The sequence below is a fragment of the Triticum aestivum genome, chromosome 3A (genome assembly GCF_018294505.1).
Source record: "Triticum aestivum cultivar Chinese Spring chromosome 3A, IWGSC CS RefSeq v2.1, whole genome shotgun sequence".
Lineage (NCBI taxonomy): Eukaryota > Viridiplantae > Streptophyta > Magnoliopsida > Poales > Poaceae > Triticum > Triticum aestivum.
Window position 1 is genome coordinate 9,123,507 of NC_057800.1, and position 27,422 is coordinate 9,150,928.

Genomic DNA, 27,422 nt, shown 5'->3' on the forward strand with positions numbered 1-27,422 from the left:
TCCTTGTAACCATCATTGTGAACCTCCAGCTCTTCCTTCGATTTATTCTTCATTTAAAAGCCCTAGATCCATATTGGATCGGACAACGATGACGTCTCCGAAAAAAGTTGCCCCGTTGGGGCAGTTTTTTTGGAATCATTGACCCTTGTCAGTCGTTTGGCATCTCGTTTGTGCTGCGTTTGGTTTGTTAGCTCTCCTTGGTTGCGTCTGGTGGTGGCGGTGGAAGTGCTCTGTGGCGACCGTCGATACCTTGGTAGTCTTGGTTTTGTTGGTCAACCTACTCTCAATGATGCTCGTGGGACGACGAGGTCTTAGTGTTTGGTGCCCTTCGACGACACTTGAGGGTTCGTTACCTTTCATAGTGCTCAAGTGCACCCTTTCAATGACGGTAGTTTTTGGTGAGGCCAAGAGGAGGTGCATGGGCTGTCTCGGCGAAACTCATTGCCCTACGGCACAATCTGCCGCTCTCCTTGTCGCGACGTGGCTAGGCGGTGGGAGATCATTCTATAGTGTTTACAACGCTCCTAACTCTTCAAGGTGCAGAGTGATCGCAAGCCAAGATGGTGACTTCTTCTCTATGTCTTCTCGACATAGAATCTCCTTTCAACTGGTCTAATAAAGGCAGTCCCTGCTCTTCACAGTCTGATCTAGTGTTGATGGCTGTTATGTTCTTGCTGATGGCTGCTTGTCGCAGCTCGTTTCTGGTCTCCTCTCTCTTACTGGCCATCTCTCTCTCTCTCTCTCTCTCTGCACGCGCGCGTGTGTATGTGTGGGTGTGCCTTGTGCTACATTTTGTCTTAGGAAGTGAGAGAGAGGAGCTAAAAAAAGGATGATTGGCTGTATGACCACTTACAAAGTCACAATCACCAAACCACTAAGGGCATCTCCAACGCACGGTGCTTAGAGAGGCGCCAGGATTTCTTCCCTATTGAATTCCTGGTCGATCGGCTGTTGAGGCCTTCAATTCCGGGAGCCGAACGATGCGTCGACGCAAAGAGAAGCATCGAGCACTTCGCTCCTTTCTTTCATGCATGAGGCGCATGGCCAGTGTAATTAGCGTTCGATTAGCAACGGCAGTTAGCGTCTTGCGTTGGAAGACCTGGTCGCTTAGATGTTTTTCAATTTAATAATGTTTTCCTCTCCTCTATAAGCGGCTAGTCGCTTACATGTTTTTCAATTTAATAATCTTTTCCTCTCCTCTATAAGTGACTAGTCAAAGTGGCGGGCGTTGTAGATGCCCTAACAATGATACATGCACGGCTTGGAAATCTCGATAATGTGCCCGTAAAAAAAACTACAATACAAAGTGAAGTATTCATCCAAGACTATGTTTTCCTCTTCAGGTTAAAAATTACGTTTTCTAGACAAGGTTAGAGCATCTACAACCGGACCTCTCAAACCCGTCCCATACGTCCGGGTGGACCGACCGGCCACTGCCTGGTCATGATTTTTTGACCCAGACGGGCCTTTCAAACGGCCCTCAAACACCCGAGCTGATCGGCACCCCCTATATCCAACCCAAATATGTGGCGGATATGGGACCCCCGGGCCCGCCCGCCCCGTGGGACTGACGAAGGGGTCCCAGCCGAAAACGCCCTCAAACCCAGCGGTCCGAAGCTCGTCTCCTCCGTTGGACCGATGGCACGGCTCCGGCAGGCAGCATAGTGCATTGCCCGGCTATTTAAGTCGACCCCCGGCACCGAAACCCTACCATCCATCCACATTTTCCTCCTCCTGTCCATCGCCGCCATCACTTTTCAATCCACCCGTTCGCTTAGTAGCCATGCCCCCAAGCTGCCGGGTGAGGAGCGAGCCCTTTCTGACGCCGGAGCGCTAGCTCGAGCTCCTTGAGCAGATCCGAGCTAGGCGCGAAGCCCGGATCGCCGCGGGGTTACCTCCGGATGCAGTTGACCGGAGAAGGAGTTGGAGAAGGAGGAGGAGGAAGAGCCGGAGGAGGAGGATGTGGGGACGCTGACGACGGGGATCTGCAGGCGGAGCAACATGCCATCCTCGATTCCCTCCGGTCGGAGTTGGCTGCAAAGGCAAGACGCTGTCGCCGGCAGTAGATGGAGGCACAAGAGGCTGCAGAGGAGGCGGAGATGTTCGCCTACATGGATGAGGTCGAGCAGGAGGAGGATGAGCCGGAGCCCTCCTACCCGCCCGTCCAGCCGGCACCCGGCACCGTTGTCGTGGACATCTCCGACGATGAAGAGTAGCTAGGGCAGCATGTAGTTGTAGTACGTAGGATTACTTTTCAATGCTTTGTATGGATCTAGAGGTTGAAATATGAAAGAGGCGGATGCAAAGTGGCTAATCTAAGGCGTGCAAGATCAGAGCCCGCAGACGCGCCTGGGTGCATCTGCGGGCGTTTGAGGGGCCGGATTTGTAGATTCCGAATGTGCATGCTCATATGCATCAACCAATAGAAGAAACAGTCAAAACAAAACTACAAGGCGAAATGGATCCGCGCGACAAAAAAAGAGAAAGGGACCACGCGAGAAACTGAAGCCCAGTGCGAATTTCATGAATATGGAAATGGGCTGAACAACCCAAAAAGGGGGAACATGCCAGCAACTGAAGCCTAGTTCGAAATTCATCAAAAACCGAAAATTTATCAAAGCCAGGTTTCGAGGTTATGGGCCCACCACGCTTTCGCCACTCTGATTGCTTTGTCAATCTTGCGAACTTCCGAACATCCCTAAAAAAATCCTGCGAACTTCCGAAATGTGCGGCCAACATCTGGATTGCGGTTGAGAAAAACATATCTACCATGCACGGGATATCCCATGCATGTAGTGGCCGTTGATCATGCGTGATGTAGATTCGTGTTCATGCATGCATGTCAAATGGGTCACATCAACTGGTCACTCTTTTCCACACTGTCAACCTTCCTTTTTCATCTCACCTCTCTCCTCCTACCATTCCATGCTTTTTCCTATGATTTTAATGTTAGAATCCATTTTATCTTTTGAATCGAAAATTTGATTTACAATTCGTTTGCATATTTGTGTTCCTTAAGATTAGGACTTTAAAAGAAGAACACTCTTGAGTATATTAAAAAAATTGAATATTGGTCTTGTTTTGAATATCACCGTGGAATAAACACATTTGTCCAAATAGAATGTAAATCAAACTTTTGTTTCACAAGATATCAGGCATCTAAATTTACATAGAAAGAAATAAGAGAGGAGATATTTCTAGGATAGAGTTAGAGAGGGAGGTGGAGCATGCGTGGACCTGATACTAATGGTTTTGACACACAACCTGACCACGGCGCCAGAACAGGCATGGGATATCCCGTGCATGGTACTCCCTCCGGTCCTTTTTAGTTCGCATATAAGATTTGTCTGAATTCACGCCTCGTAAAGTTTGACCAACTTTATAGAAAAAAAATGCCAACATTCACAATGTGAAATCAATATCATTAGATGCGTCATGACTTAAATTTTCATATTGTATAACTTTAACATGGTAGGTGTCGATATTTTTTCATATAAATATGGTCAAACTGTATGAAGTTTGACTTCAGACAATTCTTATATTTAGAGTAAAAAGGACCGGAGGAAGTAGATAATCCGCTCTCGATTGCGGTTGCTCAGCTAGCACTAGCAGCTTGTAGTGGAAGCGGAGTTGCAGGAGTAGTGGTAGTAAATATTTTCACTGTAAACGTACGTTTCGGTGGCCATACATGCCTCGAATTCTATGTTACTTACACTTACCAGCAATTTTGCTTGACTGGTTCAAGGCTTCAAGCCTGCAACTGCCATTGAGATGCAGTGGCACCAAAGATTGAGTGTCGACACAGACGACTTTGAGCTCTTGACTTGGGGTCTCCGAGCAGCTATTAGCTACAATCTTCAGTGGCGGCATTGAAAGTTGTGATTACATTAATTACGTTAATCAAGATGTTCAGACAATCTGTTGACCTGACACACTTGTCGTTGATGCCCGAGTACTTAATTAGGAGGAGTAGCGCAGCCACAACCACAAAGAGAGGTCGAATCATTTCTTCAGAACTGAAGCGGGAAAAGCAGTATAGGATCGTCGGATCGACCATGAAGCGGTCATCTTCTTCTCGGTCCTCGCTCACACGCCGCGTGGCAATGCTTCTGGTGATCGTGTGGTGCTGCACCCTGCTGCCATTCCCATGCTCTGCTGTTTGCAAAGGTATGCAAACGCAACGACGAGTCAGTTCTAGTTCTTATATTTTGGAAGTGGATGCCCATTTTGACATATAATTTGTTGCGATGGCATCAGGGCGTGCATTTGGTGACTTTGGTCAGAGCGCTGGGGCCGGGACAAGGGGGGGAGGAAAGCAATTTGATCAGGGGGCTATGCCAGAGGGAGAAGATAATGGGGCAGAAGGAAACGGGGGAGGAGGGATGCAAGTAGGACGGACACCTCCGGCCCCGCGGGGCAAGACACCGAGGAACCACAGGTGATCTGGTGACTCCTGCCAAGACGTTCATCTGGCGCCTCCGGTGGTTAATTGGAAGCTGATGGCTGATGGTTTGGGATGATGCTTATCTTTGGCGCAGGTGCTGCCTTTCGGTTGTAATTTGTGCTATTCTCCCCAACTTTTTAGAACATTTGTATCACGTGCTAGTAGTTTCTTCTTCTTCTCATAGTTGTTGTTCGAGAGCGAGCATTCGCAATGGGTTTCTTACTGGTGCTCCACCTGGCAATCTCTATAATATTTTTGTTTTTCTGGCCTTCCCCTTTTTTTACCGCTTGTAGGAACTGGTTATTTCATAAGCTATTACTGCAAATGGGCTTAGCTCGGTTGTAATACCCAGCAAGTCAGTAAGGCTATCCCAGTGACTCGGTAAGCCAGTGACTTCTTCTGTATATCTGCTTGGCGGCCGATCTCCTATCTACTGATCCAACAGCTGATCCTGCTCTTTTTTTTTCAAAAGATAAAAAATATGTTCAGGTTGGCTTTTGCCCGCTGTAGTTGACTCAAAAAAGAAAAGAAAAAAACAGTCAGTCAGCTCGACAAAATTTGAAGTTCAATTTTGTTCACAGTATAATGAGCCTTCTTCTTTTGCATGTCAACGTGGAAACTAAATGTAAATTTATAATTTTATTGTATGACATATGATTTCTATCCGAAAAGGTTTATACTAAAATGAAGATTCACCGGAAGCACAAAGCAGTACAAGCATGATAAAAAAATACATCAAGGTCCATGGACCACCGAATGACCTTTGCCGCCACCAGAACGAGCCGCCGATGCGCCGTTGTCACCGGTCCCATACCGGAGTCGGCCTGATCTTGTCAATGACATCCATGAAGTCTTCGTGCACGTGCCCCTAAGGACCAGTGTGGGGATGGCAAATGGGTACCCAATACCCACGTACCCTACGGGTAAAAAACCTATTTGGGTATGAGACAAAACATTACCGATGGGTATAGAAATAGGCAAATCTCAAACCCATCGGGTAGACCGGGTACATGTATGAGATCACATAACCCAAAGCCGCGTACCCATGGACGCTTATAAACTCTAGCAAATATTGAAAATTACCTCTACACTTTGTCGTGAGTTTGTCAACTTAAAATGTATGACTATGTGCTACTGCTTATGACTATGTGTTGATGTTTTGATGTGTTGTTGTTTACAAGAAAGTGTTGATTTTTATAGGATGTATTGTTGTTTATAAGTATGTATTAATGTTATTATATGTGTTTTTGTTTATAAATTATGATTATATGTAATTATGTGATGCTCAAATTAATGTTATTCAAACGTAGGTATTTTTACTCGCGGTACTCATTTACCCTGTCGGGTGACGAGTATGGAAAAAATTGTACCCACTACCGGGTATGGGTATGAGTGATGGGTAAGATCAAATGGGACGGGTAAGGGTATGGGGTGGCTGTACCCATTCCCAAACCCTGTGGGTGCCATCCCTAGACCAGCACCCCAGAGCCGCACTTGCTGGCATTGAATCCTTGAATCGATCTGAAGAACCTGCGACCAAATCTTTGTGTACGCACGACAAGAAACCTAAGCTTGCTGTGCTGAGGAGCTGGCAGGAATCTACATCAGAGCTCTATCTAATCTGTCCAAATGGAGGAACTTGAGGAGGATCAAAGCCTGGAAGACTCTATCAAAGAAGAAGCGCCACCGTCCATATGAATAGAGAAATGAGTCCGCATGTCGGCAAATGGCTACAAAGGAAACCGAAGGCCTAACTCCCCATTCTTTCTATCTTACATCGCCACGAAACTATTCACGGGATATCACACATTTCCATTTGTTTTATACCATTTTCTTATTCTTAGAATGATTTTATGCTCTTCTGAAGCACTTCGCAGGATATTTAAGCATGAAAGATTTGCTGGTTTTTTCCTACTTTTTACTATAGTCTGTTCTTATACTATTTTTCTTTCTTTCCATTGATTCATTGGTGAAGAATTGTCTTCAAATTTTTTTAACCTGATTGAAATTAAGTGGATGCAATGAAAAAATAAGGACCAAAACCCTACCTATCAACTAGCCGGAGCTGAGGGACGGTCCTCTTTCTGCCACTGGTAGTCGTAGCGGCAGGCAGAGTGGAGGTGGATCCATGGGCTTGTCGGCGAAAATCAAGGGGAGAAACGCTTTCCCACAACAACCGGGCAGAATTGTTTGTTTTAAAATCCCCAATATGTAAAAAATGTGGGAACATGGTGTGCCTGCGCATTCTAGCTTACGGCAAGAACAACTCACCCTGTGCAAAAGACCTCCTTGCTCTTCAATGCGCACTCCAAACTTTTTATCCATTCTTTTCTGCTTGGACACAACATAAGTGGAATCTTCTGATCCATCTAGTATCTCTCTAATCTGACATTTGCTGACAGCATCTATGCTCCATAAGACCATCTTAAAGACACTAGGTGTGAAAACTGTTGCGGTGTGTTTCTCAAGCGGCGAAGCATTTTCCTCTGTAAATGGAACGGACTGCAAGGCTTCGACGTCATGGAGAGCTTCGTTAATCCGTCGCGGCGCAAGGCAACGCTCATAGTGCTCTAGCATTTCAAACAACGACATCTTACCCTCAAGATGCGTATGTAGCACAGAGTTCAAGCTCTCACTCCTCTGATTGCTGCTCAATCCTAGGAAACGACGCCCCTCAAGATATGGAGCACACCACAACTTTCTCATCTTATACATCTGATGCAGCCAAGACTCCTCACTGGTTACTTTATTCCGTTGTAAGAATTGTATCCATTTTATCTCATGCTCTTTAATGGAAGAAGTATCATAAATGAAAGATCTGAATTCCTCCTTTACGTCGTCATCATGCAGATGGCGTACAATGTTCTACTGAATGTGCCATATACATAGTCTATGGTTTGAGTCTGGCCAGACCACTCTTATTGCTCTCTGCATTGCAAGGTCCCCATCTGTGATCACAGATATCGGATGCTTCTGTGCCATGCAATCAGAGAAGGTCCGCAACATCCACTCGTATGCCTGGCTTGTTTCATGAGAAATTATACCACAGCCAAATATAACAGTGCTGCGGTGATGATTCAACCCGACAAAAGGCACGAATGGCAGATTGTATTTGTTGGTTCTGTATGTGCTATCGAAAACAATGACGTCTCCGAAAGCCTCATAGTCAAGTCGTGATTGACTATCAGCCCAGAACAGTCTCTTCAGATGGCCATGCTCGTCTACCAAGTACTTGAAGAAAAAAAATCCACATCTCGCTCCCGCCTCGCCATCATGTGCATGATCACCGTTTTAGCATCACCGGCACTGATTGTCTCCTGCTTATTAGCATGGCAGAAATTATAAATGTCCCTCTTTATGCATCCAACCTTATCAAATCCACCGTATTGAAAGCACAAAATATCCATAATACGGTATTTACGGATCCCACATTTTTCCATGTCCACTTTCTGCTTATCGCTAATTCGTCTGTGCGAACGCAGCAGACAAGAAAGATCCCGTGGGGCTAGAGGATGGCTGTGCTCATCGATGAAATCCTTGGCAAACCACCGACCGGTTTCCTCCTGTCTCGTAATGACCAATTTAGCATTACACCCAACACGAGTTAAACTTCGTGGCCTCCTCTTTCTATCTTCCATCTTTCTTTTCATGTGCTTATCTTCGCGAAACCCTTGACGACTACACACAATTTTCCTTAAAATTATGTATTTTTTGGATCCATCCCACTCAACGTAGCTTTCCTCACACTAAAACATTTTTCAAGAGCATATTTGTTGTAGAATTCATAGCCTTCAGCCTCACTATCAAACATCTTGCTGACAACATTTACATACTCGAACATACTCTCATCACTTGCATACGCCATGTCTTCCTGCATATGACATGTGAGGGAAACCAATCATCAACATCTTTCTGTTTATCAATGTTGCAGGTGTAAAATAGCTCATAGGCAATGACAAGTGCATGGAAAAGACTTTGCTGGTTTGACATGCGAGGGAAACCAATCATCAACGTCCAACAAGTAGTATCTCATCTTCCTTTAAACTATATTTTATGCGCTATGCAAACCTAAAGTGATGATGACTTTAATAAACTAAATTAAGTGAACTATGGAACCAGTATCTCATCTTCCTTTAGTATATCTCATCTCAAACGTCAACATCTTACTTAAACAAACATGATGCGATTAGCTCAAGAGAAACTATCCCACGATGAAGCGTTCTAGTCCGTACCCGGATCTTGTGGGGTTGAGGTTGTACTGCATGCACGGTGGAGGGGCGCAACGGCCAAGAGAACGAGCAGAACGCCAAGCCGAATTCATACCTTAAGGATGGTACGCGCGAAGAGATGGGATCGCCCGCCGCGGTCGCCGCCGATTCAGCCGGCGCAGATCCGGCCTTCTTCTTCTTCGGTGACGGCGTGGGGGGCTGGGGTTGGTTGGGTGGAGGACGAGGACGATGAATTTATTCCTCTCGCCGGGCAGGTCGAGGACGGAGAAGGTCAGGAGCGGCGAGCGGCGACGAATAGATCGGAGGAGGATTCTGAACTGGATCGAGTAGACATGGATCTGGTCCTCAGGTGATCGGTTCAAGAAAATATATTTCCCCCTGGACCTTTATGCCCTTATCGCAATTAACATATTAAATTTAATCAATTAAAATTCCCCGCAAGATCTGACAGCTAATAAAAATCAGACGTGATCAGACATGTAAGTACTGCTAAGTACTCCGAGTACTAACCCAATCACCGTAAAACAGCTCAAATACCTAAATCATTTTTCTGATCAACTGAATATTCCAAATAACTGCTCTAAGTACCGTCAACATGATCAAACACGCCCTGAAAATTCCCCAAAAAGTTGGAGCTTTAACTTCCCCCTTGCTAGCTTGCAAGATATTTGACTATATTGCTCTGGACATGTCAACTGATAATGGCACGCTACCAGAAATTCCATTCAACTTCTCCACGTGTTGGAATTGGACTGCAACAAGAAAGTTCACAGTCACACTAAAATCATGCTCGGATCATGCTAGAAGACCATACTACGTTGAACCCGCACTTAAAGGGATTGTCGGTGTAAGACATGTACATTGACTCAATATATGACCGTTTGGTAGAAAGGCATACGGGCATAGTATATCCGAAAATTGTGAAGGCGTAAAGACTTTCCCTTGAAAAGTACAATATGGTCAAGTCCTACTGAAGAAAGCATGAATAATGTATTAGATAACAGCGACAAATACCTACTCGATTTTTCACTCATTTACAGACGTCCTCTGTTGATAGACGAGAGACTTTGACCATGCGAGGACAGTATGCTTCTTCTACGCGAGTGGCCAACTAAGAGGAGATCCTAGGTATACCAAAGCCCTCAGTTCAGAAGTTAGTGGGGTAGTACACTCGTGCTCCACTAGTACAACTAGCTAGTACCATTTTGCTTATAAAACGACGCACAAGGAGAATGAGGGAGAAAGCTTGGATCAGGATCATGGAGCGGCCTTCTTCTTCCCTCGCACGCCCCGTAGCCGTGCTGGCTATCATGTTTTTTTCCTTGGCATGCTTGGCGGCGGCGGGCCGTGGTAAACGACGACTCATCTCTTGTTGCTTCCTACTGATCTCTTCATAGTTCATACCCAGAAACACGAAATCATGCAGTAACATTCCCATGCAGTTGCTCTGGACGGAACTCATCACGGACGATGCCCTCCGTCGCCCACGGGCTCAGTCAACAAGTCGACGAGCTGCCCCGGCTGCGGCTACGGCGAGGTCACCGCTTCGTCTCTGCTGCCGCCGCCGGGGACGTTTGCCCTTGCGCCACACCGGAGGACGCTGGAGGCCGTTGCGAGCGTCGACCCTTACGCATGAAGCGCCTCGCTCCGTGTATATCCATGTGTGTATATACACACGCACGCACGATTCGTAGTTGCCAGAGATTTGAATAAAGGATCAGCACTGTACGTACATTTTTTGTTTAACTTATTATGTGTGTAGCTCTTTGTTCTTGTGTGCCCGTGCATGTGACGATTGAAACTACAACCGGCAACACGTGGCTCTGTCACGTGTATTTTTTTCCGACAACAGGCACGGGTACGTTACTGAACGAGGAAAACAAGAAATATTACTGCAACGACGATGCACGATGCGCAACAGGATGGGAGAAATGAGCTATGTTTTTTTCTTCGGGAATGAGCTGCGTAGGGTTCGTTATATATACCTGACGACTATAGAATCTGTATTACCAACTTGCTATTCTTGCGAGTAAATAACAAAAAACTACCACATTAAAGGTTAGGGTTATAAAAAAACTACCTGTTTTCTGAATTTTCCAAAAAGCTGCCACATAAATGGTTAGCTGTTCCAAAAAACCGAAGTGGCTGAGGCCATGTTTGGTTCATAAGTCCTAGGACTTTTTTTAGTCCCAATTTATAAGTCTCAAGTCTCTAAAAAGTCACTACCTGTTTGGTTCCTGAACTTAACATGGACTAAAAGACCACATTAGAACTATAAGTCCCTCCTTGAGAGTCTTATTTCATAACTCTCAAATGCCCACTTTAAGTCCCTATAAGTCCTTCCTGTTTCGTTTAGATGGGACTTATAGGGAATTTTTTAAGTCTCTGAACCAATAATTCTCTGGAAACAAACACCCTATGAACCGTTAGGTTTTAAGCGTGGTTATTATAGCTCGGGTCCACTCATCAGGTTGATCATTAGCTTTGACCGTTAGGTTGATTGTTGGCAAGTTATGACAATGGGGCCCACATATTTTTTAAAGGCAATCAGGTCCCTTACAAAAAAAGTAATCAGGTCCCTATAACATAAAAAACAATCAGGTCCTTGTAACTTCAAAAATAGCAATCGGGTCCGTGTTTTTAAAGCATTCAGGTCCTGTGCGCCGACCGTGGTGGTGGCCGGGCATGCTTCCTAGCTCTGGCCACTCTCCGTGCCTGGCCGTGCTCTAGGCAAGCCACAGTTGTCAGCCACTGGAGCACCGGCCGCCTCCCTCTGTGCTCGGGCCGCCATCGCTAGATTATCCCTAGGAGCTCGGGTTGATGTGTCCTCAAGGCTGCGTGGTCCTGCAAACAACCGGCAAGGTCCTGCCGGCAGCCACAGTGCCCTGCCAAGTGCTTGGACGAGTGCGGGAGCGCTGCATGTGCTTCCTGCTTGCCCGCTGCCCTTGCCGCTGTTGCTGTTGCGTGTGTTGTGGGCGTGTGCATCAGGCAGTGGCCCGTGGCGCCGCCGGTCGAACTGCAGATGACCTGCACCAGGAGAGGAGGAGGCCTCGGGCAGCAGCCCATGACGACGGCATCGGGGCTCCAGAGGTGCCGTGCCGGGAGACGAGGAGCCGTTGAGAGAGATATAAGGAAGGATAGGGAGACAAGATAAAGAAGAAGAAAGAAAAAGCTAACATGTGAGTCCCGCATGTCAATTAACGTTCACATAAACAGTGAACAAATGATTTAGTTAGGAGTGGCCCTAACTTGTTATAATCCGGATCAATTTTAAACAACACGGTAATTTGAGTTTTCTGGAACAGCCAACCAATTATGTGGTAGTTTTTTGGGGAAATTAAAAAAACATGTAGTTTGTTGTAACCCTAACCGTCATGTGATAGTTTTATCTTAATAATGCTCTTCACAATTTAAACAAGCACACACACACACACACACACACACACACACACACACACACACACACACATTTTAAAGTAAAATAAAAAAAATTATTCAAGAGAGAATAGTTACATCCATCATCATCCACTGCGCGTTGACAAAATTCAGGGGGTTCATCTTGCTAGCTATCAACATTTTTGTTATGATCGAGGCATCAAGCACATTTAGTGAACTCGTCTACAACCATGCTAGCTTCTCTATGACAATGAACGAAACTTAAGTTGCTAGTATTAGATCACTCACCAGGCAAATATTAATTAACTTGAGACTCAACAAATAGGCACTAGTCATTCAGTTTGCCCGCGCGTAAGTGAGAACAAAACGGTGGAATTTATGGAGATCTCCGGTGTGGTCTGGTAGGTTATGCAGAGCTAGGAGACATTAAGAGATCTATAGAGGAAAAGGAGTAGGGGTTAAGCAGATTATTTTGGCTAGTTTTTATCTTTTACAGTTTGGTTTTGAAGAGAACACAAATAATCACACAACTTCTTAGCTTTGTTTTTAGATTTGCGGAAGAAATCCTCTTTAATGCAAGGTTAACAGTACATCCCAACAACCGGCTATATATATTTGTCACATCATGTATAGTCAATCCAATAGCCAACTCATATAATAGTTAGCTATGTCATCAATGGCCAAGAGTCCAGGAGACCACGACTGATCCTCAAAGGCAATGAATGGAAAAAATAGCATGTCGTAATAAAATCAACCTTTTTTCGAAGGGAATTGAAAATTAAGATTTTCTGGATCTAGTGAATAAATGGATAGAGCCTGGCTCAAATTTTGGTAAAATAAAAACCAACGAGCTTAACTTCCTAATTGGAATGATTGCCGCTCTAGTCAAACTTTAAAAATAGATTAGTGCCAGATGCGGGAAAGATTGGGTTTTCCTATGAGGGGCCCCTTTATTTTTTCTTTTCTTTTTTAGAAATCCTAATTGTTCTTGATTATGGATTAAATAATGGATGTTATGGTTATTAAAAAAGCAGTTAAACTGAGCTAGCTTGGATTCCCCAAATAATTTGACACCTGGATTGTCCGAAGTGCTTGCTAAACGTTTTGATGATCTCATCATTCCCACCGAGAATCGCTAGGTTCTTTTTACCATGCCACTATAGCGTCGGCCCATCATTAACGGACCGCTGCTCCGAGAGCCGGCCTAGGCGCGTCTGGTGAACCAGCCAAAACCAGAAAACCGGCTAGGAAAGTCTAGAAGGTTCCCAACAGAAATGCTACAACACTTTAATGGGCCGGCCCAAGTCATCACTCGAATGCTACCTCTGTGTGAAAGGTCGACACTTTGACGCAACATGCGTCCAATGTGGAATTCCGTTCTGAGAGTACAGATTAGGGCAGCTGCTTAGCAGGTTCTTTAGCAAGGAATCAATGTAATAGGTCCGTTAACAAAAGTCTCCCAACATGATGGCCATTAGCGAGTGTCCTGTAGCATCTCAAGTGCTCTGCATTCCACACAATAAAAAATGTAGCGAGCAAGCACATAGCCTGCCGGGCTCTGCACATCATGAGTCCCATGTATTCCAAATTTCCAATGCTTTGACGCTTTTTGACGGTCATCTTTTTCATTCCAACAGTTAAACTTCAGAGATCCCTGAAAAAAAAAAGTTAGACCTTCAGAGTTACTAAGATGTGTTGCATACAAAAAAATTCAACACACATGCTACATACATTATCTAAAAAAGTGTGCTGCTGCTACATATAACTTACTAACATGTACATCAACAAAATGCCCAGAACTTCCAAATGGAGAAAATATTAAATCAGTTCCCGAGGAAACTGCGTCGTTCTGCACATCAACAGCAAACTGACGAGGAGGTGTGCACTATTAACCCAATAACCAAAGGAAGAAAAAGGTCAATCACGTGAAATTTTAATACGTGCGCTGGTGTGCCTTAAAGATTAAATGAAGAAAAAAAGGTTTCTACGAAAGAATAAATTTGTGGCAAGAAGAAAAACATAGACACAAATTAAACAAATAATGCTTTGTCCATACAACTTACACATAAATTGTGTTTTCTTGCAATATGCAAAAACACACATATAATAGTGAAATATTCACAATAAAAGAGATTTCCTAAGAAAGAATGAATTACTGGCACGTGAGTTACCATTAAATAAGAAATGAAATAAAACATAAACTAAATGAAAAATAAAATAATGAATTTTGTCTATGAAAGAATGAATTAAAGGCTTTGGTATTACCCTTTAAGAAGAAATTAAAAAGTTCAAAAATAAAATAATGAAGTTTTCTAAGAAAGAATGAATTAGTGACATTGGTATTAACATTTAAGAAGAAAGGAAACAAAAAATTAAAACAATGGGAAATTTGCACACAATTTACACAGAATTTGCACTTTTTATAATATATGCAAGAAAAGTATATAATAGTAGAATTCTCACTAGAAAGAAAGATTCCTAAGAAGTAATGAATTAGTGACATTGGTATTACAAATAAAGAAGAAATAAAATAAAACAATAACTATATTAAAACGAAATAATGATGTTTTGTACGAAAGAGTGAATTAGTGGTTTTGGTATTACCCTTTAAGAAGAAAGAAAAGCAGTAACTACCAAAGCGAAATCACAAAATCAAAAATAGTGATATTTTTCTTAGAAACACGGGGCCTCTCCGATGGCCGTGGCCCCTTTGCCCCGGTTGCGTTGTCCTCCGTGATGCCATCCTACATTGCGCGGGAAAAACCTAGGAATGCCCATTTCACCCCTAATTTTCGACACCATCCCGGGATTCGGGGCCACCAAACAGCGTGACACGTTCCTATACCCATTTTTATACCTTGGGGAGCCCTTTGACACACTCGTGGTTGCAGTCATTTTTTCGTCATTTCGGGTGGGAAAATCTCCTCGTCATGCCAAAATAGGGTGTGTTCTTGTTCACCATCGCCACGGCATAACGAAACAACAACGAAAATACTAAAGGGAGGGATCCAAATATGATGAACGGGCGTGGGACGATGCTTCGAGCGGGACACGAAACTTTGCGCAGGAAACGAAATTTTGATTGAGAGAGAGAGAGAGAGAGAGAGAGAGAGAGAGAGAGAGAGAGAGAGAGAGAGAGAGAGAGAGAGAGAGAGATAGATGCGGTCGTTTGTGATTTGGCTTGGGACAATGCGTAGTGCAGACACGCATGGGGCGCGGAAGGTAGTCTTCCCGGATTGCCGTCTCCATCAGGCCTCTCCAACGGCCGGGGTCCCTTTGCCCCGGTTGCGTTGTCCTCCATGATGCCATCCTACGTTGCGCGGGACAAACCTAGGAATGCCCGTTTCTCCCCTAATTTTTGACACCATCCCGTGATTGGGGGCCACCAAACAGCGTGACACGTTCCTATTCCCGTTTTTATACCTTCGGGAGCCCTTTGACACACTCGTGGTCGTGGTCATTTTTTCATCATTTCGGGCGGGAAAATCTCCCCGTCATGCCAAAATAGGGTGTGTTCTTGTTCACCATCGCCACGACATAACAAAACAACAAAAAAAATACTAAAGGGAGGGATCCAAATATGATGAACGAGCGCAAGACGGTGCTTCGAGCAGGACACGAAACTTTTGGCGGGAAAGAAATTTTGATTGAGAGAGAGTGAGAGAGAGAGAGAGAGAGAGAGCTACGGTCGTTTGTGATTTGGCTTGGGACAACGCGTAGTGCGGATGCACACGGGACGCGGAAGGTAGTCTTCCCGGGTCGCCGTCTCCACGAGGCCTCTCCAACGGGACCGTGGCCGCCCGTGCCGGAGCCCCTTTGGAGCATCGTCTAGACTGTCCATACCATGCTATAGGACAATTACTCCATTTTCAGTACATGCAAATCGATAGACCCAAGCATACATGGAAACCCATGGGCTTTGTTCATCTTCGAAAGCCTCTAACTATCCTGAGCATTGGGTGCTCTCAAGTACTCTGACCAAACACTCCTATCATAATCTTTGCAAATTGTATGACATAAAAGATAGAAGTGCCCTCTGCCATCGCCAAATTCTCATTAATGTAGTCAGCCGAAACACTATATGCAATCATGCAGTAAATACGTAGCAAAATATTATAGAAAATATTAGCAGTAGCGTGGGAGTAGTGTGTAGCATTGACAGGGACCTGCACTACTGCTACGTTTGAGTTGCAGTGGCGCGGGCACATATTCATCGCTACTGGTAAAAGTTAGCTGTAGTGTCGTAGCAGTAGCATGGTAGGTCGCGCTACTGCTAGGCCTTTACCTCGCGCTACTGTTAGGGTTTTCCCTGGTAGTGAGGTACGGAAAAAGTTGTGCACAAATCTATCGTGCGCCTCAATCTGTTCTCTCTGGATGTACTCATGGTCAAACACGGAACTGCCGGGCTTCATCTTGCATCGCTACTAGCATGGCAATGATAAGAGAAGAAGAGGATAATGTTATAAATGAGTGCAGATGGATTTACGGATCACTGAAGATAGTGTCTAAATAATTTTCTTACACAAGACATTAGTGATTCCCACTACTCTCTTGGATCCATATTACTTGCCGCTGAAACGTATGTGTCTACACATTGAAAAATATCATTTTGATGCTCTCAGGAAAAAAGAAGAGAAAACATTTTTTTCGTTTCAGAGGATGCACGGCTGTGACTCTTGCGAAAGCACACTCGTGCCTCACGCGGAAGCAAAACCATAACTCTCGCGAAAGGAAAAAAAATAAAAAATGCGTTTTTTCCGTTTTCAAGAGGCACAACCGTGACTCTCGCGAAAGGAAAAAATAGAAAACGCGTTTTTTCATTTATTAGAGGCACGGCCGTGACTCTCGTGAAAGCACAACCGTGTCTCTCACGGAAGTAAAACCGTGACTCTCACGAAAGGAAAAGGCGCAGAAAACGCATTTTTTTCCGTTTCCGAGAGGCACGGCCGTGACTCTCGTGAAAGCAAAACCATGCCTCCCGCGGAAGGAAAACCGTGACTCTCGCGAAAGGAAAAAAAAAGAAAAACACGTTTTTTTCGCGCAAACAAATTTTTTTTCGAAAACATTTTTTGGTCGAAAAGCTAAGGAAGACCGATGAAAAACCAAACGTCAAAAAACCCAAAAAAATGTTTAAATAGCCGAAAACACGTGCGGAAAATAAAAAGACAAAATCCAAAGGAAGCACCCAGAGCGTGACACGTGGCTACGGCTAAGAGCGCACCAACTCGCGCTGACCGTTGCGAGGCTTCTGAATGAGGGCTGCGGAAAATAAAAAGACAAAATCCAAAGAAAGCACCCAGGGCGTGACACGTGGCTACGGCTGAGAGCGCACCAACTCGCGTTGACCGTTGCGAGACTTCTGAATGAGTGCTCGTTAACTAGTGGCTCTCTAGCATGTATGTGCTCCAGATGTTTTGCAGACTCAGGAGGTCTTTCGCCTCATGGGCCGGCTTAGCTTCATTTAGTACAATCTAAAGAAACGCTCCATGGGCTTTCTTTGTGTCAGGCTTTTCTCCTCCTTGTTGTCCGATTTCCTTACATGAAACAATAGTGATTGCCACTACTCACTTCGATCCATATCATTTTGATGTTCGTATTTAGAGGCACCAGGTTCTGGTTTCGCCCCGGCCCTCGAAACCTCAGAACCGGCCTTGGACGAGCTGTTCAGACAAGAGAGATGCCACTCCTGCACAGCCTTGCCGATGGAGTCGCTGTCCTGGTAGTCGTCCCGGAAGGTCTCGAACTTGTCCACCATGTCGTGCACGGTCGACCTCAGCAGCTCGTACTGCCACCTCTCCTGACGAGGGAAGTCGCAGTACTTCTCCCCGAAATCATCCACGTACTGCATGCCAATCAAAGAAGCGATGGTTAGCGAATCCATCCAGCACAAGCAGTTTGGCGGCGTACGTGGTCATGGTTCCAACCGTACGTACCGAACACTTTTTTTCTTGAAAAAGAGGAAAACCCATGGCCTTTGCAACCATATTATTAATATAAGTGTAACACATACCGAGCACTTGAGCGAGCCGACCTCGTGGGTGTACTTGCTGGGCACGCCTGCGATCTCCTTGGCGCGGTAGAACTCCTCCACGGATCGAAGCATCTCCTCCTCCGTCGGCAGCTTCCTCCTGCCAGACAGCACCTGGGCCACCCAACGAGCCTGAGCCTCGAAGGACCGAGGCGCGAATACCTTCCTGAGTAGGCCGATGAAGGAGAGCGACGGAGCCAGGGACGGCGGGAACACGTGCTCGAACAGTGGGCCCACGCGGTTGTCGTCCACGGCCACCGCTCCGCCCGTTTCCAGGAACGGGAACGAGTAGTTGTACCCTGTGCAGTAGATGACGGTGTCAGCGGCGATGCTGGAGCTGGAGCCGCCACCGTCCTTGAACACTACCCGTCCGTCCTCGCACAGCCGCTCCACCTACGGGCCGGCCAGGATGAACGGTGCATTATAAGCTAGATCTCATTCGACTGAGACTTAAAAGTGATATAGTATGTAAGAAGAAAACGAAAAACTAAAAATAATGTTTTTTTTTATGAATCTTTATGCAAAATCAAAGAAAGATAGCATGGAGTGAGACGTACTAAAGAAGACTAAGCAAAACTATTATAAGTACTATTGGTTCTCTTCTACGTGACGTGTGTGTGGAGAGGGACCGCTTGTGTAGTACGTGTAGTGTACGTACCTCAAGCCGGAGGTGGAGGTTGGCGCTGTGCTTGGCCAGCACCTTGGACAAGCCTGGGGTGACCGCCTCCATGGACCCGGCGACGATGTACACCTCCTTTGCCACGCCGCGGATCTCCATGGCGATGTCTCTGCCGCTATCCCCGCACCCGACGACCACCACAACCTCGCCGCGGAACGGCTCCGGCACCCTATACGAGTGGCTGTGCATCTGCCTCCCCCTCCACGTCTCCATGCCTGTACGTACGTACATCTTCTTCTTCATAGTAAACGATTATGCATGGGAACATGCACGGGATGGGTGGAGCTTGCATTGCTTTACGCTTACCTTTGATGCTTGGCAATCTTGGCTGCGAGTAGTGGCCGGTGGCGACCACGACGGCGTCGAACACCTCGTCGACGTACGCGTCCAATTCCTTCCCGTTGGCGCCAGCGCACTCCCCGAGCCCGAGGTCCATGGATCTCACCGCCCACTTACGCGCGGGCGTCATGGAGGCGCGCAGGACCCTGGTGTTGAGCCTCACGGCCTCCATGAGCCCGAACGCGTGGCAGAAGTCCTTGAGGTACAGGTGCACCTCGCGGTGGCCCGGGAAGCGGCGGCCGTCGCGGCCGCTCTTGGGGCAGAAGGGGAAGTCGGTGAAGCCCGTGGTCTGCCGGGGGCTGATGAGCCGGAGCGAGGCGTAGATGCTGCTGTGCACCTTCACCGGCGCCGCCACGCCGAGCGCGTCGTCAGCGTCGGTCCTCGGGTCGTACAGCCACTGCCCGCCGACGTCGCCGCTCTGCTCCAGCAGCGTGACGTCGTGGCCCTCCCGGCGCAGCTCGCGCGCCGCGGCCAGCCCGGCCATGCCGGCTCCGATGACGCACACCTTCTTCGACTGCGGCGGCTTGCTGCCGCATGCCGTATCCATGTGGATCGGCAAGAAGTCACGGCCGGGGAGGTGTGGAGCAGCTGTCTGATTTGCTCTTGCCACGAAGTTTCTGCCGCATATTCACGTCCATTAACCATGTTCGAGTGCTCCACCCACCTCCACTGTGACGAATAATTGCACATCATTCAGATAGTGGTTGCAGCAGATGCTAGATAAAGTAGTACTAGCATTATTGACAATTATATATATATATATACTTTTGCATAAAGGGAGCATCTTTTACCTGCTCCAACTTATATGATGTTGCTAAAATGGTTGGCTGTAGCAACACACACGCGCTGCTCGTGCAACGAAAACTAATACTATAAGAATGTGGCTAGACAGTGCGCGCCGCATTATTTTCCCTACAGAGTGCCCCTTTTCTCGAAATAGATATAAAATACTATCAGGTTATTTCCCAGTGAACCGCTATGGCGAGCCATGGCGAAGCACTGGAACCTGCCCGGTATAGCTACAGTGCGACACACGGGCATGGAATGGCTATTTGACGTGTTGCACGGGCTGGGAGAAGATGATCGCATGCGACTACTAATGGTCCTCTGGCGCGCATGGCACATCCGGAATGAAATCGTCCATGACAAAAAAACCTCCCCGGGTTGAAGCATCTTGCCGGTTCTTGCTCAGCTATGAGGCATCACTTCTGGCCATCAAGCAACATCCATCAGGCTATCATATTGAAGGAAAAATGGTGTTACAGGTTGGAGGCCGACCAGCATCGTTACTACATGTAGCCACTTTGAACCAGTCAATCAGATGGAAACCTCCAGACCAAGGGAGAGTAAAATTAAACGTGGATGGGTCTTTCTGCGAGACAACAGGAGGGACGGGTGCTGGGATGGTCTTGCGAGACAGTACCGGCGCCATCATCTTCTCGGCCTGCCGGAATCTCCTTAATTGCGCAAGCCCTTTGCAAGCTGAGCTTGCTGCATGTTTGGAGGACTCAATTTTGCTATGCAATGGTCGCTGCTCCCAGTTGATGTTGAGATGGATTGCCAGGTTGCTGTGGCTTCTTTCCAGGCACATGCACAGGACAGATCGCTGCATGCGATGCTAGTGAATGAAGTGAGGAAAATCCTTGATGAAAGGGATAGCTCTATTGCTCTTATTAGCAGGCATCAAAATACCGTCAGTCATAGGTTAGCTTCGTTTGGTCGTGTAGAAGCCAGGACGGCAATTTGGCTCAAATCTGGCCCTGCTAATGTACCACTACTTTGTTTGGAGGATCTTCATCCATCTTGAGCAATGAAATCCCTTTTAACCCCGCAAAAAAAAAAAACAAACTCGCTAGGGATTAGACTACTCGTCCTAGCTTCCTATAAGACCATTTTTCCTGACCGCCAGATTAGAAGCGTCGCAGTCGTTGATAAGTACGAAGGCCCCATGCATCTCCCGTGAGCTGTTTCCAGAACTGGGCGCTAATCAAGTGGGATTGCTATTAACTTCCGGCCGATTTAATATCTCCTGATTTTTCGGAAACAAATAAGTCTAGTCAATTTTGGGTGGTGCTGGCGGAGAGAACATGGTGGCATGGTGGTTCGTGAGCTCGGAGGCGAAGAGGGTTTGGAAACAAGGAGAGATCTGGGGGAGGTGGATGCGTCGATTACGGGCGGTTAGAATGGGGTTTCTTTGGAGATGAGGACCATGGGATGGAACACAAATCGACAACGCACAATTGGTCTGATGTTTTCGTATCATAGGAAGGGTTTCCCATTAATAAAGTGGTTGCATGCATCATCCAGATGAAGAGGTCGGGGGTCATCCTCCTTTTCAATAGAAAAAAAACATGACAAAATAAGCAGGCCGAGTGCAATAATAGAGGGAAAATGTATAAAGACTACCTAGAAAAACCGTGAGATAGCTGCGTATTTTGGCTCAAAATAACTAAAGGCAATGGTGAAATTCGTTTTTAAGTTCAAATATGTACTCAAGGAGAGCGATAATTAATGATGAGTTCAGATAAGTCTTACATGTGGCACCCAATAAGAGACTTGTTCATTTCGGCGCAGATTGGTGACCAGTGCATGATGGTGTTGAGAAGAAATTATCCTTTAACTGCAGTTTGCACAGGAGAATAACTGTACTGACCGGGATTACTACTTGTTGCTGGACTAATTTGCAAAGATTAGGCAGCCGTATCCTTCCAAAGTTGGTGCACACTTGTTGTGGACGCGTACAAGCTGGCCATGCCGAGCTTCAGTTTGGACTTGGCGCCGTGAGAGAGTTGTCACGCGGTTTTCTTGATAAACAATCTTAGGCCCTTGTACAATGAAAGATGCTTAGGAAAAGTGCTTAAAAAAGTAAACCAGGCTTTTCTCAAGCATCAATGCTTATTTGTGCAAGATAGATGCTTAATTAGGCGTCTCTCCTTTAAAAATAGGCACTGGTGCTTCAAAAAAAACCTGTTTATTTTTCTAAGCACCTCGCTAAGCACCTAGCATTGTACAAGGCCTTACAAACATGGAAACGCGCATGCGGTTGACGTGCAGTAGTCGTCGTTGCCTCTCCTCCACAAACGCATCGCCTCCTTTGGGATCTGGCAGGAGCATGCGTTCATACATGCACAAGTTGGTTACATACTAAGAGTACATGCTTATATATTAATAGACAAGCATACATCCACATACAGTCGAGACAGATAGATCTACAAGGTATAGTAGTGTCAACTATTAATCAAAGATGTTGAAGCCAGCGGCATCATCTTCCTCATCGTCCGCCCAGTGCTGGGCAATGGTCGTAGTAGTGCTGATCCTGTGTGCAGCCAACGTTGAGCTTGTTCAGGGAGGTAATTAAGCATCCGCGTGTCCATATCCTCACTAAGCTCTCCTGTGATCAATGGACATCAGGGGTATAACTACGTTGTGTACAGGTGGAAGGCAACCGCGGCCACCTCCGGCTCTCACCGGAGAGAACCAGTGTCCCCACGAGGGGTGCCCTAACTGCAAGAACAACCTACCGTCTTCGCGGCTGCTTCTTCCTAATCCATAGGTAGAAGCAGTGGTAGATGAGCATCGTGTTGGTGGCTAGAGTTATCTAGCGCCGATCGGCCGATAGTTCATCTATAATGACAGTACTTGCGCAGCATTTCATATTTTTATGAGGGGTGTTGTCGTGGAGTTCCATAGGTGGGCACTATCAAGGTAACTTGTGTTATGGCTTTCACTGGCGAGTTCCGACAACAATGTTGAATCGGTGTTGCATCGTTATTGAAGGCATTGTTTTGTTGTCCAATCTATTATCTAGGTTTCTCAATATTTGTGTGTATGTATGGTAAGTTTTGTAGTTGTCATGCTCACAGTTACCGGAATTTCAAACATTGCCAAGCTCATGGCACATTCTTCCTTTTGTAAGAACATTGGGAGCTTCAATCGAAAAAACAATTGGCTGTGTGCATCTTAGAACATAGCAACATGCAATGGGCCACAAGGGTGATTCTTCCAGTGCCCCCGGTAAAAAGGAATATAACTTATTGGTGCCTATACTAACCTCAGTAAAAATGAATATAGCTTATTGGTGTCTATATTAACCTCACAAAAAGTTCAGATACAAAAGGATGGCTAATGCTTGGTGTGAATGCAGGCCTGTCGATGAGGGTGGCACATGACCTCAAAATTTTTGGGGCACCTATATCATGAGCTATTAGGAGATAGAGGGATTGATCTAGATTTAGAAGGGAAAAAAGAAAAGGCCTAACTAGCCAGCCCACTAAGGTTGCTGCCTGTCAGCTAAAAGTGGGAAGTTAATCAACCATACAACATTATTCCCGATCCCGAAGGTGCTCAGTCCAACTCTTGTCAGTTAGTTTCTCCCCATTAGCCATTTCAATGTGCTCTATAAGATTGCTTCCAAAGTCAAAGATAAACTTTTTAAGTGAATCATGCTTGTGATAACTTCTGGGGAACAATCAACCTTCATTCCTGGCCGGTTAATCACCGTCAGAGCTAATAAATCCGACAGATCCGTTGGTAGGGTATCCTAACTAGGCGACTTGGCAGGATGGCAACTTGAGCAAGGGTTTACCCAGGTTTGAGCTCTCCGTAGGAGATAATATATACCCTACGCTTTGCTTGTGTTTATTGTGTTGGAGTGTGTATAAAGTATAGGTAAAGTACCGAGATATTGTATGTGATCTACGACGAAACTGACCCGGCTTATATAACATAGCGGGAGTCCTAGGGTTTACGTAACTAGGTCGGCTATGTCGGTGGAGGCAGAGTCCTCCACGGCTTGGATTGTACTCCAAGTCTTCCGGAATCTTCATGTAATCCGCCATGGGCCACCCAAAGTGGCCCACAGAAACATCCTAGGCTGGAAACCGACATGTCGAGGACCCCCTTGGCCAGGACACTGACACTCACATTTTATGAAGCACAAAAAGGGGGTAAAACATAACCATTGTGCACTTAAGACACGATGAAAGCTTGATCCATCATATCCATTGACATACCAGATAAGCAAGCATTCATCAAAATTGGTTTACCGCAATTGATGCGCCCTGCGCCGTGGACCCACTCACTTGGTCACTCTTTCAATGAGAAACGCAAAGTTGGTGATCTAAGGTGCCTATTGTGCATAAGCAGCAAGCTAGTAACCCAAGGTAGGTGATAGCTAGGGATTGTACTCAATCCTCAGTTCATCAACCTGCAGTAGATGAAATCTTTTGACGGGGTCGTTTTTTTATAAAGAGTGTATTTTATTAACTCATAGTGAAGCATAAAGGGAATACAAACACAATGAGTACATCTGGTCTCTACATAACTAGGATGCGCACAGCCAACGTGAACACTCACACACACACACACAAGACCACCCTAACAAGGAGCAAGGTCATAGAAGGCCGAAGCTATGCCTAGGCAGTGAAAGAAAAAAAGAAAAAAAACCGAAGTGATCAAAACAACGATTGACAATATGCAATGATGACCATCAGGACCAATTATCCCTTGACAACACAAGGACTACGTGAAAGCCTCTTCAAAAGCAATATCTTCAAGAAGAAAACGCCGCACACACGCCGACATTGCCAGATCCAACCATTGAAGGCTAGATCGTGGGTTTTCACGCTGAAGATGAAGTCTAAGAAAACCCCGAGCAATGCCTTCAACAAGGCAACGACGCAAAAATGCCGTCATTGTTAGGTATAACCAAGTAGGGTCAAATCTAAGGGTTTCACCACAGAGCTCAAGACAAGGTGCTCGAGATGCACCAACCAGTCAAAGTCATTCTATGTTTTCTCCTCCACTTGCCATGATCCCAATAGCAGCTTGCGCGGACAGTCCTAGATGGCACAAAAAAAGACATTGAACTACGGAAGCTCATCGTCGCACACACGACGAAACCTTTGATGAGAGAGAGATCTCGAGCATCTCCAAAAGTGGTAGCCGATGGTTGATCTGCATCAGACGACACCACCACGCACCACCACTAGCTCCGCCATCCTTGCCTCGGGCAGTTGATCATCCGAAGGGGGGACACGACCACCACCGTGCATCGCCCATAGCCGCCTGACTACTGCCATCCAGCCAATGTCGTGTCGACGAGGGTGGTGCCAGCTAACTAGCCACCCGCGGAGGACACCGCCAAACAGCATGCCGGCTCGATCCATGGTGCACCCGAACCCCCGAATAGAAAGAAGAGCACTTGAATATGGCCATGGGTGTCACCTCACTACAACCGTTGCCGTTCTCTAGGAGGCGAGGATGACGGCCGCGACGTCTGCCACGGTATTTGGAGGTAATGATGATCAAATTGAGATTCTGTGCTCACTGGGGCCCAACTATTATGATTACTACTGGTTGGGGTGTCATCTTCTGGCGCCGCTTGCGAGGAAGTTGTGCACACGTTTTCATTTTTAAAAAATAGACAAAGCCCCCGCCTCCGTCTAGAAAAACATTAAAAAAATCCTCACCTCCATCTAGAAAAAGAAGTGAAAAAAAATTATCAATGCAACCTACCAGCAAGCCTCACATTGCGTAGCCCTCCATGTAAAAAATTATTTTAAAAAATTCCTCAACTCCATCTAAAAATAATATTCCAAAAGCTTTTTCATCATGGCCAACCAGTTCGCGCCACATGGCATATCTGGTTGGCTGCCTTTCACACGACCCTTAGTGGGTTTAATAGTCTCTTCATCTTTCTTGGCTGTTTTCAGTGGTGGCAAGCTTGGGGTGTTCAAACCTTCCGTTCCGTTATCAGCCACGGAGATCAAATCTCTTCATACTTGTTTTCGTTGGTAGGAGAGGGATTTTCGTGCATGCTAGCCTTGCCGGCTCAGCTGGTGAACCACTTGCTCTTTGTTGACGGTAGCCTGTTGTTTTTTTAAGCCAGCGGTGATACAACGAATTTGGATTCCCACTCTCTTATTGCTGGGATTACTACTTGTTGTTGCTGGATTGTAATATGCGCAATTGTACCACGAAAGAGTGATCATTCCAAAGCTATGCTGCAGCTGGTACGTACACGTACCTACTTCCTCGGTCTCACAATATAAGATCATTTTTCAAGCTATATTATGTGTTAGCTGTCACGCGGTTTTCTTAAACAGTCTTACAGATGTGGAAATGTCCATCTCGTTGACGGCGTGCAGTCGTCGTTGGCGAGCTCCATGCCGAAGCATGCGTTCATACATACATAAGTGGTTATACAACACTGGTTGCTGGAAATTAAACTATACGTCTATATATACATACATATGCAAGCATGCATCCACATGCAGTCGTTCCCAGAACGATCCAAGTTAACACCAAAGATGTTGAAGCCGGCGGCATCATCTTCCTCGTGGGTCCTGTGCCGGGCTCTCATCGCCGCTGCACTGATCATGTGTGCGGCCAACGTTGAGCTTGTCCATGCAGGTAATTCGCCATATCTTCACTGAACTCTGTTGTGATCGATCGATGTGCCAACCGATATCCCTATTTGTGTGCAGGTGGCAGGCCAGTGCCGAGACCTCCGGCTCCGGTAGGGCATGTGGCTCCCAAGGAGCACTGCCCTGACTGCAGCGACAACCCGCCACCGTCGCCCCCGCTTCCTCCTACTCCTCCGGCAGCCTCAGCAGACGTACCTCCTGCTGGCAGCCATATGTAATGTACGCTTGGCGCGCTTCCGCGTTGCACAGCAGGCCGCTGTAGACATTTCAAGGTTTACTTCAGTCCGTTTGACTTATCCCAGTGGTACTAGTTCTTTTTCTTTCTGAGGCGACACTGGTACTAGTTGTATCGCATGGATATGTTTGTTTGTTCGGTTTTGCTACGTCTCAATCGACGATTCTATTGAGTGTAAATTAGTTCAGAAAGAACACAAATTAGTCGTCGTCTATAAAGCTATGCTGAATGTGTAGATTGGTCACGTACCTATTAAACCCTGCAAATTGCCAAATTGTGCGCCGGCCACCATTCTATCATGGTTGCTGTTAACTGAGCGCATATACTGGTCAATCATTAAGACAACATGTGAGCGTGAGGCTACATTTTTTAACACAATATAGACGTAAAGGGTAAGGGTCATACATACGAACATACACCTATCTCTATGAACACACGCGCACACACTATCCCTATGAGCAATTCATGCTTATAGGTTGTTGTGAAAACCATTTTGCAACTATCCTCCTTCCATTAAATTGTCTTTTTTTTCGAAAAGGGGGGTCTCCCCGGCCTCTGCATCAAAACGATGCATACGGCCATCTTATTAATAAAAAAAGGCAAAAGTGCCAACAAGGTTCCACAATCTCCAGGTAAACAAAAGGA

The 27,422-nt window shown here is 46.1% G+C and overlaps 1 protein-coding gene and 1 long non-coding RNA gene across 2 annotated transcripts; one reads left to right on the top strand and one right to left on the bottom strand.

The window, feature by feature from the left end:
• Positions 1-17,384: 17,384 nt before the first annotated feature.
• On the bottom strand, positions 17,385-19,715 carry LOC123057485 (flavin-containing monooxygenase FMO GS-OX-like 8). Its single transcript, XM_044480443.1, has 4 exons — positions 19,083-19,715; positions 18,756-18,991; positions 18,080-18,490; positions 17,385-17,911 (listed from the first exon to the last, which is right to left on the bottom strand). The coding sequence occupies exons 1-4, from the start codon at positions 19,660-19,662 to the stop codon at positions 17,630-17,632; spliced, it is 1,509 nt and encodes a 502-aa protein (XP_044336378.1). The 5' UTR covers positions 19,663-19,715; the 3' UTR covers positions 17,385-17,629.
• Positions 19,716-26,401: 6,686 nt separating this feature from the next.
• On the top strand, positions 26,402-26,866 carry LOC123057486 (uncharacterized). The gene is made up of 2 exons (XR_006426871.1): positions 26,402-26,528; positions 26,603-26,866. It is a non-coding gene; the product is annotated as an uncharacterized lncRNA (long non-coding RNA).
• Positions 26,867-27,422: the final 556 nt, after the last annotated feature.